Source organism: Enoplosus armatus, chromosome 17, assembly GCF_043641665.1.
Source record: "Enoplosus armatus isolate fEnoArm2 chromosome 17, fEnoArm2.hap1, whole genome shotgun sequence".
Lineage (NCBI taxonomy): Eukaryota > Metazoa > Chordata > Actinopteri > Centrarchiformes > Enoplosidae > Enoplosus > Enoplosus armatus.
The window spans coordinates 5173231-5192458 of record NC_092196.1 but is presented as its reverse complement, the minus strand read 5'-3'; the positions used below and the strand labels follow the sequence as shown (position 1 = coordinate 5192458).

The 19228-nt window shown below is 44.1% G+C and overlaps 1 protein-coding gene across 1 annotated transcript in view; it reads right to left on the bottom strand.

Moving 5' to 3' along the window:
• The window catches only part of ntn1b (netrin 1b), a 39673-nt gene extending 20738 nt beyond the window's left edge, over positions 1–18935 (bottom strand). The window contains exon 1 of the mRNA XM_070923247.1: positions 17921–18935. Coding sequence (XP_070779348.1) covers positions 17921–18935 — 1015 coding nt within the window. The remainder of the gene's footprint in view (positions 1–17920) is intronic.
• Positions 18936–19228: the final 293 nt, after the last annotated feature.

The window sequence follows — 19228 nt, the reverse complement described above, 5'->3', positions numbered from 1 at the left end:
TACACTATATAAATAATCCTTCATAAAAAGTACTCCAGTACGTCCAGTTTTCTTTTCTAGCACAGGCGCAGTCTGCATGCTCGTAGTGCATACAGTCGTGGACCCTCGCAGCAAAGTGGATGTGACAACCCTGAATTTGCCTTTAAAAATACAGTGTTATTTATTTACTTGCACTTACATATTTGTCCGGTAGTACATACCCTGTATTTACCAAATCATTTGGCTGTAATTTGTGGGTTATAATCTGAAGTGTTACCAAAAAAAAGAGCTCTGAAGGATGAAGTCATGGCTAAATCTTTTGCCTGAGACTAGGATGCTGTATGCCTTGCTGATCCGGCAATGATTAAGTCAGTGATTATGTTTTTCTGGAATAGTTCCTTTTTAGTATAATAAAGACATCACTGAGAGTCACTGATCACATCATATTCCATAAAAATAGATGGCACAAATATATCATTATAATACTGGAAGTAAATCATGCGCAATTTCTGCTGTGAAGTTTCAATAAATCGCTGTCATAAATAGAGTTTTATGGGGAAGTGGTATCAGCTGCCATGGCTCTAAAAGAGGCCAACATAACAAACAAGCGTTTTCTGTCACACAGCGTTCGTGGACTTTCTCTGATGAAGCATGTTTGACGCGGTAACGCACAAACATAAAAAGCAAGTGCTACGATCCGTCACCCTCAGCTGCTTCCAGGCCTGCTTCCACCGGACGCACGTTTCCCTACAATAAATATTTCGATCACACATCACTGCGGCAGCTGGGATTCTGATGAGGGCGAGGACGACAACAAAGGACTTCTGCAACAAGCTCTCCAGATGATGAGTCCTTTTACAAGTTTCCAGAATGCTTTTGATGATTTCACTCGAGGCAAAAAAATGTAAACAGTGAAAGAAAAAGGATTGGAGCTGCTGCAGGGAGATTTCTATCTCGCACAGGATGGAGCAGGTTTACGCAACGACCTCAGAGGACTGCTAACCCCGTCACCTTGGTGTCACATAAACAAATAAAGCATCAAAACATGCGCTCCAACGGAGAATGGTTTCCTCCTTCTTCTCCTTCTTTGATCAAGTCGAAAAAAAAAAAGGATGGCATGGTTAAGACAAACAGCAGAGTTGGAACATGAGTTTGTATGTGTGACGTATGGTTTTAATGAGACACATGTTTGAAAAATGAGAATGCTGCCTCTGTCCTGAACAGGGCTGAAGTCGGAGCCTTTGTAGACATTTCTTCTGTTGTCCCTCTACGACAGGAATAGGCGACCATCAAACATCACACCACATCACACCTGGCTGAGGGTGATCATGAAAGTCAGCTGCTGAATGAAAACCCCCCAAAAATCGTAGCCCTCATTGTTTTTTTTCTGAAGACAAGAACAGAAACAAGGTGTAGTACTAAGTAAGCGCATGGTGCTTCTTAGTGTTTAAGTACATGACAGGAAGCAGCTGTGTAGCTATAGTAAGTAGCTTTTAATCTATGGCAAGTGAAGAACAAGTGAAGGTTAAAGCCAATCTACAGGTGCCTTAAGATGCAGTTCCTTGAATGGCCACTAGATGGTGGCTTCCGAAAAAAAAACCCAAGACTACATTGAGGTGACTGTAAAAAACACCAACCTTTCAAGTCAAGAATGTTTTGGGGGGTCTCAAGAGATAAATAGTGTGTACCTCAGGTGGTAGTGAGGTTTGAAATGATCATTTAGTTATGAATGGGTGTAGCTATCGTGAGCTGTTTCTGTTTTATGGGTCCTCACAACAACAGGTAGTCCTGTAACCTCCGCGCTGTGTACGTGTGACGTGTGATTTGAATCACATTTGAGTGATTTCATTTGAACATATGGAGTCAAGGAGTGACATGGGGGTTGCTAAAATCACAGATGGCACTAAGCAACAGCTATCAACACCGGTCCCCAGCTGGTTAATGAGCTATGTGGCTGTAGGAATTCAAGTGATATTATGAACAATTTTTAGTGCCCGCCTACACAGACAATGCACCTATCAAATTGCCAGTGCCAATAGTGTCAGCCCGTGGAGAACACTAATATAGGGGGCGATATCATGGCAGAAAAAAATAAATAAAACTTCAATTTCCTCTATTTGGTAATCCCAATTTTGACCAAATAAATAATCAAGTCAAACAAACGTAGTCGTAAATACATACTGACCTGTAAGCGTGACTGACTGGTCTCTCAGGCTATCACATTTGTTTGTCTCCAGGCTCATCCACATTGCCCACTCAGGTTGACTGCAGCTGACTATCAGCGCTCTCTGCTGTGTTCTGGCACTGAAGGACCAAGCGTTAAAACAACCAAACATGGTTGCCAGATTTGGCAAAGTAGTGGGAGTGCAGACTAGGGCTGAGAATCTGCTCCTGTTAGCAGCGCTCTGGCTAGTTTAGGGCCAGGGTCAACCCATGGACATGTCATTCTGGCACACTGCTCATCACAAGTCTGGCTTGAGTTCGACAATTACACGCGCACGACAGCGATGCAAAACTGTCAACCTCGGCCTATTTGTGTGGAAAAACAGCTGATCGGATGCAGCAAGCGGCAACCACAAACGTTCAGGCTTCAAAACATCCTTTCAGAAACCTTCAGGTGACACCACATTGATTTTTTCTGACAACAACCATTACCACTGTCCACTTTAGAATTGCTATGAAGGGCAAAGGCTAACAGAGCAGTTTAGCTGCATCTGCCTGGTTGTTTTAGCACAGATGCTATCAATCTAATGATGCCATCATGGCCAATTTGGCAGCAACACCTCTGTTCCCTGTGGGGAGTTGTGTCTGCTCTGCTACCATAACAGCGCACAGAGAAACATAATGACCCATCACTCAGCTCACCTTTCACCTCTGAAGAGCTGCCAAACCACACAAGAGTGCACGTTGTGCCCCGAGACCAGATAAGAGATGAAAAGGTATAAGCTGAGCTAATGAATTGAGTTGTCCCCCGAGATGAAAGGCTATCTAAAGCCATCTCACTCTTCTACTTCACCCAAGCCTGAGCACGTTCCCGCGCCTGTGTAAAAATCCAGTTTTAGCATTAGTTTCGGTATAAACTGATCTTATCGTTGTGTCAGCCGTATGTCAGATGCTAGCAGAAACGTAAAAGAGATCAGAAAAACTCTTAATGCAGTATTCCACTAGGATTTTATGAAATTAATGGTCTTATTAAGTTTTTTTTTGCAGCCATCTTTTTTCTAAATGTTCTTGTAAATCTCTGTAGCCACAACAAGGATCTGGCAGCTCCAAAAAAAAATGAAATGTAAATTAAATATACAACCCTATCTCCTGGAAATGAAGTTCATAAAGAACTAATGTGCAACAGCAAATACTTTTTGAAGGCAACGTAATGCTGACGGGAGTATGTTTTCTATTGACATAATGAGCAAATGTTTTAAATTAACGTATCTGGGAAGTTGCAAAAATGTTGATACTGAACATATCAGTAAAAGTATTAGATTTTTTTTGTCCTACGGAAATTATCATTGCAATAAAATATCCACTCATAGTGACCACAGCATTATTCAACCTTTTTTATGGTTTTGTGGGCACTGGCAGCACTTGTGGTTGAGGTTGACTTGGGTGAAAACCAGTGACGTGTTTATTAACATTTAACCGAAAGCGAAATCTTTCCGTAACCTTAACCAAAGTGCTTTACCACAGATGGGCGTGTGGATGTGAACCCTGGCAGATACAAAACCTTTCCTGAGCTGAACATAGTCCAGGCAGCAGTTACATTTGTCACAACAACGTAATTGGGAAAACGATTTATTAATATATAAATGTAATTTCTAGGAGACAGAGTTGAAATATGATACAAAGTAAATGACCACACATGATTTAGTCTCCTGCGTCCTGAGCATCGAGGGTGCCATAGTGTTTAGCGAGAGCTCTTTAACTGGACAACCTGAGTTCAAGCCCTCGTGTTGGGTCCTTGAGAAAGACACTAGATACCTATCAGCTCCATGGGAGCTTCTGTAGCTAAGTTTGACCTCTGACCTCCCAGGAATTTCCCTGTGCTTATTAAGAATAGCCAACATTTTGGTTGGAAGCATCCTTTAAGATGGTCACTACGCTTTGGATAATATGGCTTGCTCTAACTGTTAATTAATCGTAACATAAATACGCATTTTTGTGTGTGTGTGTGTGTGTGTGTGTGTGTGTGTGTGTGTGTGTGTGTGTGAATGTGTGCTTTCCACGTGACACTTTGTCTCTCGTCTCTCTGCAGACTGCCTCCCTCAGTGTGGGAATGAGTCTCTCCCCCTGACTTGCTCGCTTTGTCTCGCCGTGCCGCATGCGGTGATGTCATGGGGGGCGTTCCCTTTCTTTACGAGCGCAGCTCTGTGATCTCTGGTGGAGATCAATTAGCTGAGCAATCAGCCCGCCCCGCACTTTTGTGTGAGTAACTGCTCGTAAACCGTTTGGTTGCCTGGCGAACAGGGAATGCACTGCCTCAACATAAACAGCCACCCAAGTCAGCCTGGCCAAAGTAGAACTCCAGGCTCCTTCTCAGTACAGGATACTGTATCTCATTAGGTAATGCAATGTGACATCAGCTCACGCAATGCACCATTAGCCAGTGTAATTTAAGATTAGCTGGTAATAATGTGGGTCACAGTAATGACCTGTTAGTTGTGACTCTGACAAGACCAGTAGTTCTCTCTAACAGGCTTTCATGACACCAGCTTGATCTGTGTAGGCTTCACTGACTTTAGATTAAATACCACATGCTATAATATGTATCTGCGCTGAGAATGATATTCTATGTATATTAGATGCCTTCACAATGTACTACATTTGTAGGAAGTACTGTGAAACATGTCACCATGACCCCTTTTTACATACAAGAAGAAAAAAACCCGACATTTTGAAGCAGCCACATTTTGTAATTGTGCAATCAGTAATGACCAGAGTTACACACTCCAAGTTCTAAACAGCCGCTGCTAGGTGCTGCCAATAATAACACACCCTCTCTTATGAATAATAATGCATAATGGCCAGCATATCTCAGCCCATTTATCCTCTTGTTGGAGGGTTTGGGAGCGGTCCAGGGGAGGCGGGAGTGGGCGTACTGCTGGTTCAGTTTGCTGGAACGTATGCCGTGTAATTGCAACAATCTCGCCTGGGATCTTTGTTGCATGTCACCCGCTTTCTATCACCCATTTGTGCTGTCTTTCTGCACTCTAAACTTGCTAATTAAAGCAGCAATGGCATGGGAGAAAACATGTGAATAAATAGCAGCAAATGGGACAAAGAGAGAAACAAAGGAGAACATGTATTTTAGTGTCGGCCATTAGCTGTTTTTATTTAGCTGCTGGTCGGATGGCCTCTCTTGCACCTGATCCTCCTCACATCCGAGGTCGTGCGTTTAAATGTAACATTCAGCCAAATCTTGAATTGAGTCACTTCATCAAATGCGAGGTTTTGTTTCCTGAGCGACCACCGGAGGAAACAAGGCTGGACTTAAAATGACCAATTAGAGCATAAAGCTGATGGATTGGTGGAGGAACATCCTGCTGTCACTGGCTGGCAGGAGCGTGGGGCGTAGACTGGGGAATACTTCCTCTTTACTCCGTGTGTGTGTGTGTGTGTGTGTGTGTGTGTGTGTTGCACATGCCTGCTGTGACCGTTGTTAAAATATACTCTTGAGTAATAATCTCATAAAAGCTTATTAATTTCTGATGTGTCTGTGTGTTTGTGTTTGATGCCTTGTATATTTTCATTGATGAACTGCGGTGCTCTCACAGTGTAGGTGTGGAAACGGGCTGTGAGTGCTGCTCCTTTCCTTCCTCAAGTTTCCTTCCTCAAGTTTATGGGAGAGGTGATGAAAAGGTCCATGGTCATTAAGCTCAATGAGCAAATTCTGTTCCCTCTGTTCTGTTTCTAAAGGAAGCTTTTACTGTATGTGGAGAGGTGCACTGCATGGATACACTCAGGTTTTAAAGAAGTGGTGCAGTCTTTCTTTTTTTTGAGATGCACCCACAGCCTCAGTTATTTTGTACCTCAGTATTTCAACCACATATCCATTGTTTTAGCTAACTATTTGAACTGTTTATCCACATACCTTTTGCTAATGCTAACTATTTAGACTTCTTGCTTGCTAACTGGTTTTCACAAACTCTTAAACATGTGGTGTTCAGGTGTTCAGTGTGCCAGGGCGACCCATGTATCACCTGGCAACTGAAGAAGTACCCCCTGGGGTACAAGTGCGACTGGTTGGAACTTTTAAAGTATCTCCTCAGCTATCCATTTCTTTACATAAGTTTTCATTTAACCCTAATACCCTAACCCTATTTAACGCTAATAAATAAAGAGTTCACGAAACATTCACATACTGTTATCTCAGAAATGTTTCCTCATCGCCAAGATCCTCAAAATGTCCTATCACCGATACAAGTTTACTCCCAAGTTCAGTTGGTGGGAAAGATGGTCTGACAGATGACAGATATAGCATGAAATCTGTGAGTAGTGCAGCCTTTAGTGGCACCATATTGTTTCTGTACCTCTTCTACCCTATCCAAATTGTCTAAATGACTGTAAAATCCTCACTCCTTGGGTTTTATGAGTAATTTGGATAATAGGGATTTTGGTTTGAGTGTTGATACAATTGGGAGACATCTGAAAATCACCCACTTATCCGAACTGTAATCACCAACTTGAGGTTGACCTGAATAGTTTTCTCCAGTTGGGAGCTTGTATTTACAGTAAACCTGAATGCAGCGTAATTGAGCTTGTGGTCAGAGGGGGCGTTCTCCAGACTAAACCTGTACGAAACATCTAAACAGGGCCAGGTTGCTGTGGGACTTTGCCGGCCAGTGTTAGGCAGAGGTCCAAATCTTCCCCACAGAGCAGGGAGGTTATTTTAACACTCTGGCACGTGCGTTCCCCACTGTGTTCCCCCGTGCAGAGGGAGTATGGGAGATGGAGGCAGGAAGCCACTAGGTTGTAAATCATAAAGCTGAGGTGACAATCCATCCGTTCTTGTGGCATGTTTATTGTGCTTTTCTCCCCTTTTCTCCAAGGGCCTATTTACAACAAGCCACATCCCCATGTCAAAAATATCTCTCCCATGTGTTTTTAGATTGCATCAAAAACATTTAACCCTACAGCTTACGGGTCAAAGATTGGTTTTAAGAGCAGTTCTTTTCCTATTTTTTATTCGGTTCATGGAGACGTTCACAGAGTGTGTGCTCTCTGCACAAGTCCAAGCAAGTGCTCAATTTATAATGTGACACCAGCTCACATCTCAGGAAAAAGGGCACAGCCTGAACACTGTGGTCACATTGCCTCCGTATACGAAGGAAAAAAGTGAAGGAATTAATGGTTAATGATTGTTTTCGTGGAAACGCTGAAAGGTCGTTGTAAAGGTTGTCTTACAACTGCGTTCATTTTTCATCCCAAAGTTTGTTCTGGTTGCTAGGTGTCTTCCAGGACATGGCACTGAGCTGAAGAGGAAAAGGCTTGGTTCTTCCTGAAGCACGCCAACTGCTGGCAATCTCAACAGGAACCCGGTGAACCTTAAACTTCAGTAGTAGTAATGAGTAAAACAAATGCTATGCTATGAGCCATCCAACGTGAGGGGCCTCTGCTGTCAGTCAAACTCATGTGACTCAGCTGTTTGGACTGTTGCATCTAATTCATTTCAGTTTCATTCACCATAGAAATGGCATGAACGCTTGTACTGTGTACTGTTTGAAGGGGCGCTCCACTAATTTTACACATCAAGATCAGTTTACTGGTGATGGTAAGTACTACTACTGTGAAGCCTGCGTTGGATCCGGCATTTAGGGACCAAAAGTCTGTATATCTCAAACTCTGCTTTCTCCCAGCTGAATGGAAGTGCAATACTAAATTGCTGCAGAACCCCTTTAAAGTTATATTAAGAGCATTCAACTGGCAAAACACAGGTGGCTTTTATTGTGAAGCACTCACAGGAAGTGCAATGTAATGCAATAGTTTATCAAAACTGCGTCAACGAAACGTACATTTGTAGCCCGCTGGATCACTTTTAAATGTTGAGTGATGGAACAAGAAGGAGCAGATGAAGAGTTGCAGGCGACTCCTGCTACTGTTACGGCTCCGCTGTTGTGTGGAAAACTATTTACGCCAACTGTTTGTTTGGCTGCGCTATAAACAGACACACAGTTCTTCTGGTTATATTTCCGACAAAGTGGCTGCTCAAGGAGTGCTGACTGAAGTATCAAACCGCACTCGCTGTTACCACCAGTAACCACGGGTGTCGTCCAGTCAACCAGGATGCCTTGCAGCCACCTCTGTATCTTTTACTGTCCTCTGCTCAGTGTGACAGGTCCATTGTTTCGGTATTTTCAGATGTGTCACTCCAGAACATAAAAACCTGCTGTAACAGAGCCCAGGCGCTCTGCTGTTGTTGTAGGCTACGCCACAGTGTAATCTAACTTGGTCTTTGGGCTCACTGCTCTGAGGTCATTCTTTTCCCCAGCTGCCTGCCTAAGTGGGAACCAGATACAGCATGTTATCTCTGACTCACATGAGAAATTGAGCCTCGCTATCTGTGTAAATAAACCACATGGCACATATACACACACATACACATGTGCGCATGCTATGCCGAGGTTTTGCTGCAAGCAGAGAAGGGAGGAAACCATCTGATGTATGTCTCAGAGCTCGGCCGATCAGGAGAGGAAGGAAGTGACTTTCTCCTGTTTGGTGTGAGCGTGTGAAGGAGTTGTGAGCCATCTGCTCCACAGTAGCTGTGGTGACCCGGACAAGACACGAGAAGAGGATGGGAACAGACGTTCTGCTCTGTCTACATGGAGTTATGGAAGACTGGAAGGCGGCTTAATCCTCTGCCTGTGCTCCCTGTCTGACCAAGAGGTCTGCCTCAATCACAAACGCACAGTGTGCAGAGGGAGGATTGCAATTGATGAATCCCCAGGTTTTCCCTCCTTTGAGCAGATGTGGAACCCTGGGATATTTATAGTCATGTAGGGACCGGTGTCTGATAGCCAATGTGTTCTCTCCTCCATCTATCCTGCTGGATATCCCCTCAAATCCAATAAGTGGTTCCTCATTCTCCCTCAGAGAGGAATTGGTCACTGGGGTATGTGAGAGACGGAGGCAGAGCGCAGGAGGATGTATAAATCCATTATGGAGCAACAGAGACCCTTGGACAGGCTCACGCAGAAGTTATATGGAAAAATAAATATGAAACGGGAACCAACAACTCCATTTCCTCTTCAAGGCGGGCTTATTATGTCTACCCTTTGTTTGTTTTAAAGTGTTCTGGAGATAAGTGGCCGTTATTGGAAAAAGCAGCGGGGTAATTAGCAGCTGACATTCCTGAGGCTTGGTGGAGTATTAAGCAGCAGTCACATTTAATTTACATGTTAATGTTACATAATACTGAGGGCTCCAAACTATTAAAAATCTCCCTTTAATAGCAGGAAAGCCCCCGCAGACTTACTGTAAGTGTCGTTCTAATAAGGATCAAGACTTTATTCAACTATAATTGATCCAGTTGTCAGTTGTTGCCTTTGTCGTTCAGTAAAAAGACCCCTGTGTCGACAGCGCAGCAGGGAGGATGGTACCAGCCAAAGGAGCTTATGCCTCCACCGCAGAGTTCCTTAATGCTTTTTTTGGGGGGGGGGGAGGGAAGTGGCACAGGGGGTAAGTCGAGTAAGTGACACTGAGGAAGTGTGTTGTGTGTGGGCGTCCAAACGGCGCTGTCACTGAGCTGCCTGTGTCGGGTGGCAGCGCAGCAGGGGAGCTGGCTGGGGGTCTGAAGCTGAGCTGCGGAGTGTGTCACTCCGCTGGCCCATTAATCATTCCCAGCCTGCCCTGCTCCGGCGCCTCAAAGGGGCTCGATGCGCACGCACTAGGTGGTCCTGATGCCACCCTGGAAGCCCCAGCAGTCTGCTCCATGTGGACACAAAGAGCTGAGCATCCACACATGCGCACAAACATGTGCATCTATTTCATCTTGGCTCAGCGAACAATAAGGCGCCCCATGAACAAACTAAAATAAACAGCCAGGAAAACAAACAGTTTGAACTGTCCCAGCCACTCAGGATCCACTCACTGCATCATACAATGTTGTCTGTTGAAGTGTGCGTGTGCGCACACACACACACACACACACACACACACACACAGAAGAGGACCAAATAATAGCATTGCATTTTAGGTTACAGATCACACTAAGTTCCTGAATAAATGCATCAGTAATGACTAGGGATGTAACGCAGAGCTACATTCTGTATCTGTTAATGTCACAAATACATCTATCTGTTACAGGTTTATATTGGAGGTAGAAATTGTAATCATTTTGTGTGTTTTCTGCTCACAAAAATATAATATAATGGAACATTTTAACCATGTACCTAAATTAATCAAATAATAATCGAAATATAATTTGTATTTTGACCCCCCACAAAATTCCAAAGTCAGAATTTTGGTTGGTTGTGTATGAAATAAAGGGAGGACCAGTTAAATGAAAAGGTGGTCTGAAGTTGATTAAAAATCAAACAAGGTAAAGCTACAGCCATAGCTCATAGGGTCATATTTCATCATCTGAAATGCTCTCTTGGCCATTTTGCATGCACTTTTGAGACGGTCCCTAACTTCAGAAGTTTACTGTCAAGTCATGGGACAAACTTCAGTATCTGATCGTGAGGTGAAGATAAAGTTTGAAAGTCACGCTGCTTTGGCTGCTCGCACTTCCTGGTCGGGGGGCTGCTGTTCGTATCTGTTCATATTCCAATAATGCATTCATATTCGTTTACATCTCTAGTAACAGCATATGCATCAAAGCTACTGTTACAGTAGGAGCGTCAGCACACACAATGTGCCATAAAGCCAGCTGATAGAGTTATCACCTTTCAGTCAAACACAATAATCTGTATGTGTCGAACAAACCCTCTGTATTGTGCATATGTTCCACACTGGTCGACATTCATATTCATGATGTCCAACAGCCCATGCGAGAAGGATACGGACATTAAATCAAAGCTAACGTACTCCTCTCAAAACACTGAGTCACCTCTCCAAACCGCCATCCACAACACGACAGAACAAGATTTTTCACTATGCTCTTAAAAGCCTGAGTGAAACCTCTCTGGCTCAAACCATCGTGTCTGTATTGAATTATGAGCTCAACAAAACAAAATCCCCAAAACATGTAGCCTTTACCCAGAGGACACTGGATTGTAGCAGAGCATGGGGTTTTTTTTTTTTTTTTGAGATCCCCCAAATACATCCCTTTGTTTTATGGTCTGCTTGTATACACAGAAACCTCGTACCAAAGTCACACTGGCTTATGTTGCAAGAAAGACTGGAGACGACAGAGTAAAGGCCAATTTCAGAAGTACTGTTTGTAATCGTGACAGAGTTAGAGGATGTTTCAGGAGATGTCCTAAAACGACGGCTGCTGTTATTGATGTTAGCGTGTGAGCAACATCACAGAATTGTAGGTGTGCACTCTGCCCTCACTATATACTATACGCACGCTGCTTTATGCGTGTTTTAACCCATTTTGTGTATATTTTGTATCACTGCTGACCCTTTTCCAAAACATACCACAGATTCATCTCCAACCATCCGGGCACCAAACACGCTGTTCAGGTTATGGTGATTGAAAAGTAAAAACAAGAAGCCTACAAAAGCAAAGTGGAGAGCGGCAAACACAAAACATGAAGCAGTTCGTCATCACGACGAATGATTACGTGGGAGGGTTATGTATTTAAAAAGGAGGGAGGGTTTTTTTTTTTATCAAAAAATAGAGTGATGAATATTTACCATTTTGTTATGTTTGCCGTAAATTGGACAATTGCTAATTAAATGTTCTATGTACAAATTTTTTTTCTTTGTAGTTTGACAAGTTGGGAGAGGGAGTTGAGTTTTTTTCAAGGGCAGGGCTCAAAGAAAATATTAATATTAAATATTAATTAACTCTTTTAACACAAGGTTAAGCCCCCAATACTTTTCATACAGTCCCTAAGGCATTGCACTGCCAAACCAGATTATTGAAAAATGTGTGATAAGTCTATCCCAAATGTGATGAGATATGAGACAAAACAAGCAATCAATACATACTGAGATAAGCAATGTGAATTTGGTTATTTTTTGCATTCAAATCTCAGTTGTTGGAGCTTCCCACAACTCATGGCAAAAAGATCTGTTTATGGAATAGCAGTAGCACACAAAGATAACATAACATGGCAATTAAACTTTCAAATATCTAAATTAAAACATCTATTTCAATATCTATTGATGTTGTATGCTTTGGGAAATGGTCAGTGATAATTCAAAATAAAGCTGATTTTTAGTTTATTGGCTAAAACATGCCAGAATAAGAGCATGGGCTTTTAAAGTGTCAAACTGTAAACAAAAACAAGACAAAATCCCTTTTCTGACACATTTCAGAACATGGACTGCGACAGATCATCGACTCTAAGGTGCTAAGATGTCACACACGCTTTATATTTGATTTTTGCTGATTGGTTTAATACATTTGTGCTTCGGGGTCACTACCGCCTGTGATTACTTTCTCTGAACTCCCAAACCCGAGCGCTACTCAAGCATTGACATGTTCTGGACGACTGAGACTCGTCAGTCCATCTAACTGGCGCTCCGCTCCTGATGGGATTTTCAAGGGTCCCTGACCTTCCATGCTGCTGTAACCTGCGACACACCTGTTTCCTGTTAACCACTCCAGGTTTCAGTTTTCACCTAATATCTATTTTGTCGCCACACGCTTGCGTTCATTCTCATTTTCTTCTTATTACTTCAACTGTTATTTCCGTCATAATCTTTATGAAATGCAATTTGTAGTGTTGTGCTGAGGTTTTGGTCTTATTTTGACTGTTTGCACAGCACATCTGAATGTTGTAATGTTGTCAAGGGTTGTGGTGGACCCCAGGGAAAACGACTGTACTCACTAATGAGGATCCAAACAAACGACCCACAACAAGAGCAAGATGCTTACAGTCACATTTATTTGTTTTCATTTTTGTGTTTTCCCTCATTCAGTAAAATGTTCCTTTCAGACATGCTTTTTTTTTTCCTGCATGACCAAAGTCTTCTTTAAATGTTTACTACTGGATGTCAGTGTCAATTTGTGTTTCCCCACAGGAGAAATTTCTCTTTGCCTACAAGAGCAAGGTCAAAGGTCAGAGCCTGGGGAGCTGATGAGGACTGGGTGCCTTGCTCATAGGTACTTCAGTACGACACAAACTATTGCACATTGTAACTATTTCTATGTAGCACATTCACTTTGCAAACGCAGCCTGTTTTCATTACTGTATTATACAATATGTTAAGTAAATATATTTGAACATGAGACCCATCAAAACAGAAGTCAACAAAACAAGAACAACCCCAGTAGTACTCCTCTGGCTATTGTTGAATAAATTCATGTGAGAAATCAAAACCCTCAAATATGTCTCTGCTTACAGATGAAATGGAAATGGCTGACTCTGTCCCCTGGCGTTGGCACACAGCGATGGGCCACAGAATGACAGGGAGAGAGGGAGCACCCGGAGGGGAGAGGGGGGAGAATGAAGGAACCAAAATACCAGAGAACCAGTGAGACGGTACAACTTCTATTACAAGAATATCTATGACATCATGCTTTACAGAAATTCCTCTCTCCTGTCAAATGGGTTGCTGAAATGAGACCCAGATGGTGAGCAGGCCCGGCCTGGCCCAACCTGGCAACCCAGGGGAGGCAGGCGGCACGTTCACCGTCAGCAGAAACAGTGTCAGCGGTCCCAGGCAGCCACATGGACAACGACTGGTCCAGCAGAGAGACGCCGCATCCCTAAAAGCATCCTGAGATTCAAATCATCTTTGCTCAATTGTAAACTAAACAGGAAAGCTGATCTTAGATGTGGCGTGGTTCTGTAAAACAGGCCGTGGTAAATGTGGTGTCCTTGTACTGCAAGGGTCTGGTTTCCTCCTCCCTGCTCCAGTGTCCCCCCCCCCCTCTCTCTGAGCCGCTGTCATGCAAGTGGGTTGTGGTTCAAAGAAACAAAATAAGCTGTTTTCTCAAAGCACTCTTGTCTTGGCTGATTTGATGTGTCCAGACCAATGATTCCCAACCAGGGGTAAGATTGTTGAGTAGCTCAACTGATTTGAAAAAATAGAAATAACTATTTGATTTACAAATATTCATTCACGTATTGAGTCAGCTGAGTGTGTAAAAACAATTAGCCTTAGCAAGCGAGCAGAGAAGTCTAAACATTTAGCTAAAAGTAATGGATAAATGGTTAGAAAGGTAGTTGTACAAATGCAGACTTGATGAAACTGATCTAAACGTTGACAATTCAATTGTATGAAAACAATATCCAGTTTTATATATTGAACAGTGTTAAACATCCAATTTAAAATCATTTTAAGATTCAGATGAACCCATTTGGAAGACGGGCGATGAAGGGGTACTTGAGTTCATCTGACGGGGCTGTGGGACTGTGTCTGACAGAAAAGCTTGGGAACCACTGGTGTAGACCCTTTACATGATTTTAAGGCGGCTATAGTATTGATTTTAGCACACAGACGCCCCCCTTGCATTTGTGTTCTCAAATCTCTTCCGCCATGTTTATCATCAAACCAGCTGGTTCTTTAAACATTAGAGAGCGTGCATTGATATTCTGCGCTCTATTTTTAGAGCTGTTGGAGAGAGTACCAGTATGTGCTGCGCAGACCGGGAGCAGAGCCAGTAGGCAATTGATACAATCATATCCTAATTCAGCTACCTTGTGGGTGGCAAACATGTCGGCTCTTCCTCACAAAGATTTGTGTGGAGGTTTGATGAATGCCAAAATACTTTGAGCAGAGCAAAAAAAAAAACAAAAAAAAACAATAGCACCTGAATTTGTGATCTAGAGATTCACAGATTTCCATCCCACAAGACAGGATGGCTTGGAAGTGTCTCTTAAAAAATTTTCTTTCATATAAAATACATCTAAAGCCAGATAAACGCCTGCCAAACGTAAGAACGCATCAAAAGCGTGAGGAAACGAGACTGAACCTCGAACGTTCAGCCATTATAAAACAGAACATGGCATGGCAGGCTGACAGCGAAAAACAACGTTGGAATTGAACAAAAACGTGCAAAAATTACACATATGACTGACTCAGGCTACCATTTTCGACTTGCCTCAAAACCCACTTGGCGAGCAGAAGTTTCCCACAGTTCCCTTCACAGCCCATCAGTCGGGCCCGGAGAGGAGCGGGGGCCTGACTGTCAGGGGTCAGTGCTACGCTGAACATGGAGAGAATATGAAGCAGCTGCCTGGGACAGGAGAGCCTGACGTGTCACCGTGTGTGTGTGTGTGTTTCTCAACCCGATTCAGTCCTTTACATGAAGGATTGTGGGTCGTGGTCAAAGATTATCATGCATTAATGTGTTAAACAAGTGTAGAGCTTTTCCTTTCCACGTTTTGTGCAGCAGCGGGTTTAGAGGCTTTTGAAGGGCCACATTTGTAAAATGAGTAAAGTAATAGGGTAAGACGCACATTTATGGCTATTTACATTACCAATACTTAATAATAATAATAATAATAATAATAATAATAATAATAATAAATAAACAACTCCAAATATCCTACTGCCAGGCCCCTGGACACAGACATGTAAAAGGCCCCTAATCCATTTTGCATCTCTTTAATAATCTCTAAAATCGCTTTCCGTCTCTTTGTAGTTGTTTAGTGTCTCTTTGTGTTCATTTTCTGTCTCTTTGTAGTTACTTTTTATATGTCTGTTGTCTCTTTTTTTTTGTCTCTTTGTGGTCATTTGATTGACTTTCCAACAAGAAATGTTAACAGTCACTTCATACATGAGAGTCTGGTCCAGGGCTTCCATCCATGATTCTTAACAAGCCAACTACCTATCACTATCCACTAGGAGGCTCGTGCCCCCCCCCCCCCCCCCCCCCCCCGGTTTTATGGACATATTTGTAAGTCATGTAACTCCAGCTGATAGGAATGTGAAGGCTGCTGCTGCCAACATAAATGCCTCTTGACAAAATGATGGCAACCCTGCATGCAAAGTCATGGGAAATTGACTTGGTCTCACTTCCTTGATGTCTGCCACCAGTGAGCGAAACCACCTTCTCCCCACCCCCCCACCCCATTACCACACCTCCTCTTCTCTTCTTTCAATACCTGAATGTCCTACAGCAGGAATCCAGACAGATCATTAGCACCAACCACTCTGCATCCCCTCTGCCTGACCATATGGACCCTCTGCTCAACAGAAACAACCCCTCCCCTGAGTCTTCCTCTTTCATGCTTAGGTGTCAGGCCACCCTTATTATTTCCTCTTTGCGAGCCATGCTCAGTCTGGCTTTTTCTGCCGTTTTATCTGATGACACCGCTTACACAAAAAGGGAGATGGTGAAAGAGGAGGAGGAGGAGGAGGAGGAAGGGGGCGGGGGGGGGGGGGGGTCCCAATGACAGCGAGATGGATGCCACAAGTGACAAGCTTTTGTTTCAGTAAAATACACTGAGGTGCTGGCTTTGCAGGAGCAAAAGGCGGAGGCCAAGGGGAACAACTTGTTCACTTGTTCCGTGTGGTTGAGCAAACCATGGCACTGTCGGAACTTGTTACTTTTCCAGGTTTGTTTCGCTGCAGCTCGGTGGGGGGGGGGGGGGGGGGGGGCTCGAGCTGTTGATATAAGCCCCCCTTCTCCTCCTGCTCTGTTGGAAATAAGCATCACAGCAAATACACTCGGCCGGTGCTGCTAGAATAAAAACTCAGATCTGGCTTCAAATGACCTCCCGCTTTGTCCTCCTCTCTGAATAGTTTACTGGCTCTAAAGTGGTCGTTTATACTCTACGTGCCAAAAATGTCAATAAAACCGCCTTAATCGCCCATCCAATCTGTAACAGCACCTGCTTGTGGAAACACAACACGCCCCTGCAGTCTATCTCTGCGGCTGCAATGTTTCCTTCCTATTAGACCGCTACTACAGTCGGAAACACGGGTCACAACGCAATTACGCATTCGGACAGGCGCACTTTGTTTGCGGAACTGACTTCCTGCCCTTTCTTTTCTTCCGGGTGCTGATAAAAAATCAGGGTTCGACAAAGTGCACGCAAATGCATTTGTTACCGAACAAAAATGTATAGCTTCTGAAACTAGGGAGACACACACACGCACACACACACACACACTGAAAAGTCTGTATTTTATCTGAGCAGTGAACGCGGCGCTGCGCACCCACCACTGTCTCTGAAAGGTCACATGCATTGTGCGCATTTACGTGTCTTTAAAAAAAAAAAAAAAAAATGTATAAACATAATATGAACTGCAAAATTTTATTACAGAATTTAACAATTTGTTTGGTTTTATTCAGCTCTAAATGATACCGCATGTGTTTTACGGGAATACGTCTTGTGTCAGCAGTAGTTTGCTTTGTGTTTGGTGATTGTTGTAGAAATGCCAGCAAGCAGTCCGATTGATTTTTTCGAAATAAGTAATTCAATCAATTTAATTCAGTTTAAATGTTTCGTTCAATTTAACTATCTGTTGATTTTAATCATCTGGATTTGCTGTTTCATTCCAGCTCGAGGCCTTCCTCTCCCGCTCTCCTCGCCTCAGCTCGGGGGGGTTTGTTTGGCCACGATCTAATGAACGACACCCCCCATTAAAGGTTTTTATTTAACAAAACCGAGAACTGTCTCTTTTTTTAACACGAGGGATGAATCTGTGTGTCATTTCCAGTGGGAAGAGAAGGCAATCTAAAAATTCACGTTAACGAATAAACACCAGGCTGGTGCGTCGTTTTTGTGCGTAACTGCAGGACACACTGGTTATATGAATTACTTCTTTGTGACAACACCTTTTACATCAATCGAATAATATATTTAAGTAAAAAAAAAGAAGCTAAACTACTTCCACAGTGAAGGGCAAAAGGGGGGGGGGGGGGCTGTCTTACCGACACACTCGTTGGCTTCTCTGGCCGTGGCGCGCTGCCATGGCCGGTCGTAGTGGAAAGGTTTGCACCTGTCGCACTCCGGTCCCGCCGTGTTGTGTTTGCACTCGCACACCAGATTCCCCTCTCTGTCCTTGACGCACTTCGAAGCGTGCCCGTTGCACTTGCACCGTCCCCCGACCTGCAGGTCCGACACGGCGTAAAAGTAGGAGTCGCGGGCCAGCTCCGAGTCGTCCTCGTTCTCGTCTCCGAAGGTGTGAAGCCGGCTGAAGATCACCTTGATGTCGGTGGCCGTCACCCAGTCCTGCAGCACCGGCGAGTTGTCGAAGTCGTGCGCCGACGGTCTGCCGTCCAGGGTGCTGAAGGCGATGAGTCCACCTGTCAGAGGGTGCATGTCCGTGTGGGAGTCCGTGCAGATGGCTTCCTGCTCGTTCTGCTTGGTGATCGCCGCCTTGTTCTGCCTGTTGTACATTTTCTTGCACTGCGTGGAGTAATGCTGAAACGGCACCCATGACTTGCCGTAGTCCATGGACTTGTAGATCGCCATCGACTCCGGTCTGGGTGAGCAAAACTGCAGGCTCACATAGGTGACCTCGAACTTTTTGCCGAGCGACAGGGTGAGGGTGACGTTCTGCGGGTACTGCACGTAGTTTTCAGACTGCCAGCAGGTGAGGTTGTGCGGGTTGTTGAGGTCTGTCAAATACGCAGGTGGATGGGACTTCTTGGGGTCCCCGGCGTCGCACGTGTGACAGTCCCTCGTCCTCTCCTCTCCCTTCTCGGCCACCGCGCAGTACCTGGCGGCGGGGCTGCCGCAGGTGCTGGACACGCGCACGTCCTTACCGAAAGCGGAGTTGACGAAGTCCGGGATGCATCTGCGAGGGTTCCCGTTCTCGTCATAGCACGGGTCCGGAGGGGAAGACTGTGCAGCGAACATGCTCAGCCCGTATCCTCCAAAGACCCCCTTGGTGAGCGCAGAAACTGTCACCAAGGTGACCCAAACCTCCAAAATCCTTTGCATTGTAATCCTTTGCACCGCAGGGACTCTCGCGCTGAAACGGAGACAGAGTCGTCAGAATTAATGATAATAACAACAACACACCAGTGGATTATGATGAAGACAAACACGAGACGAGCGTGGAACAGTCACAACCAAATGATGCTCGGGTATAGATATGTGGAGCGAAGCGTGTAACATACTAAATGTGTATGAAATATTCTTACGAGGCAAAGAAAACTCCACCCAGGGCAACTACCTCCAAACACACTGCTCAGTCTGAAAGTGTAGCAGAACTCCTAAGAATTTGGAGAGCA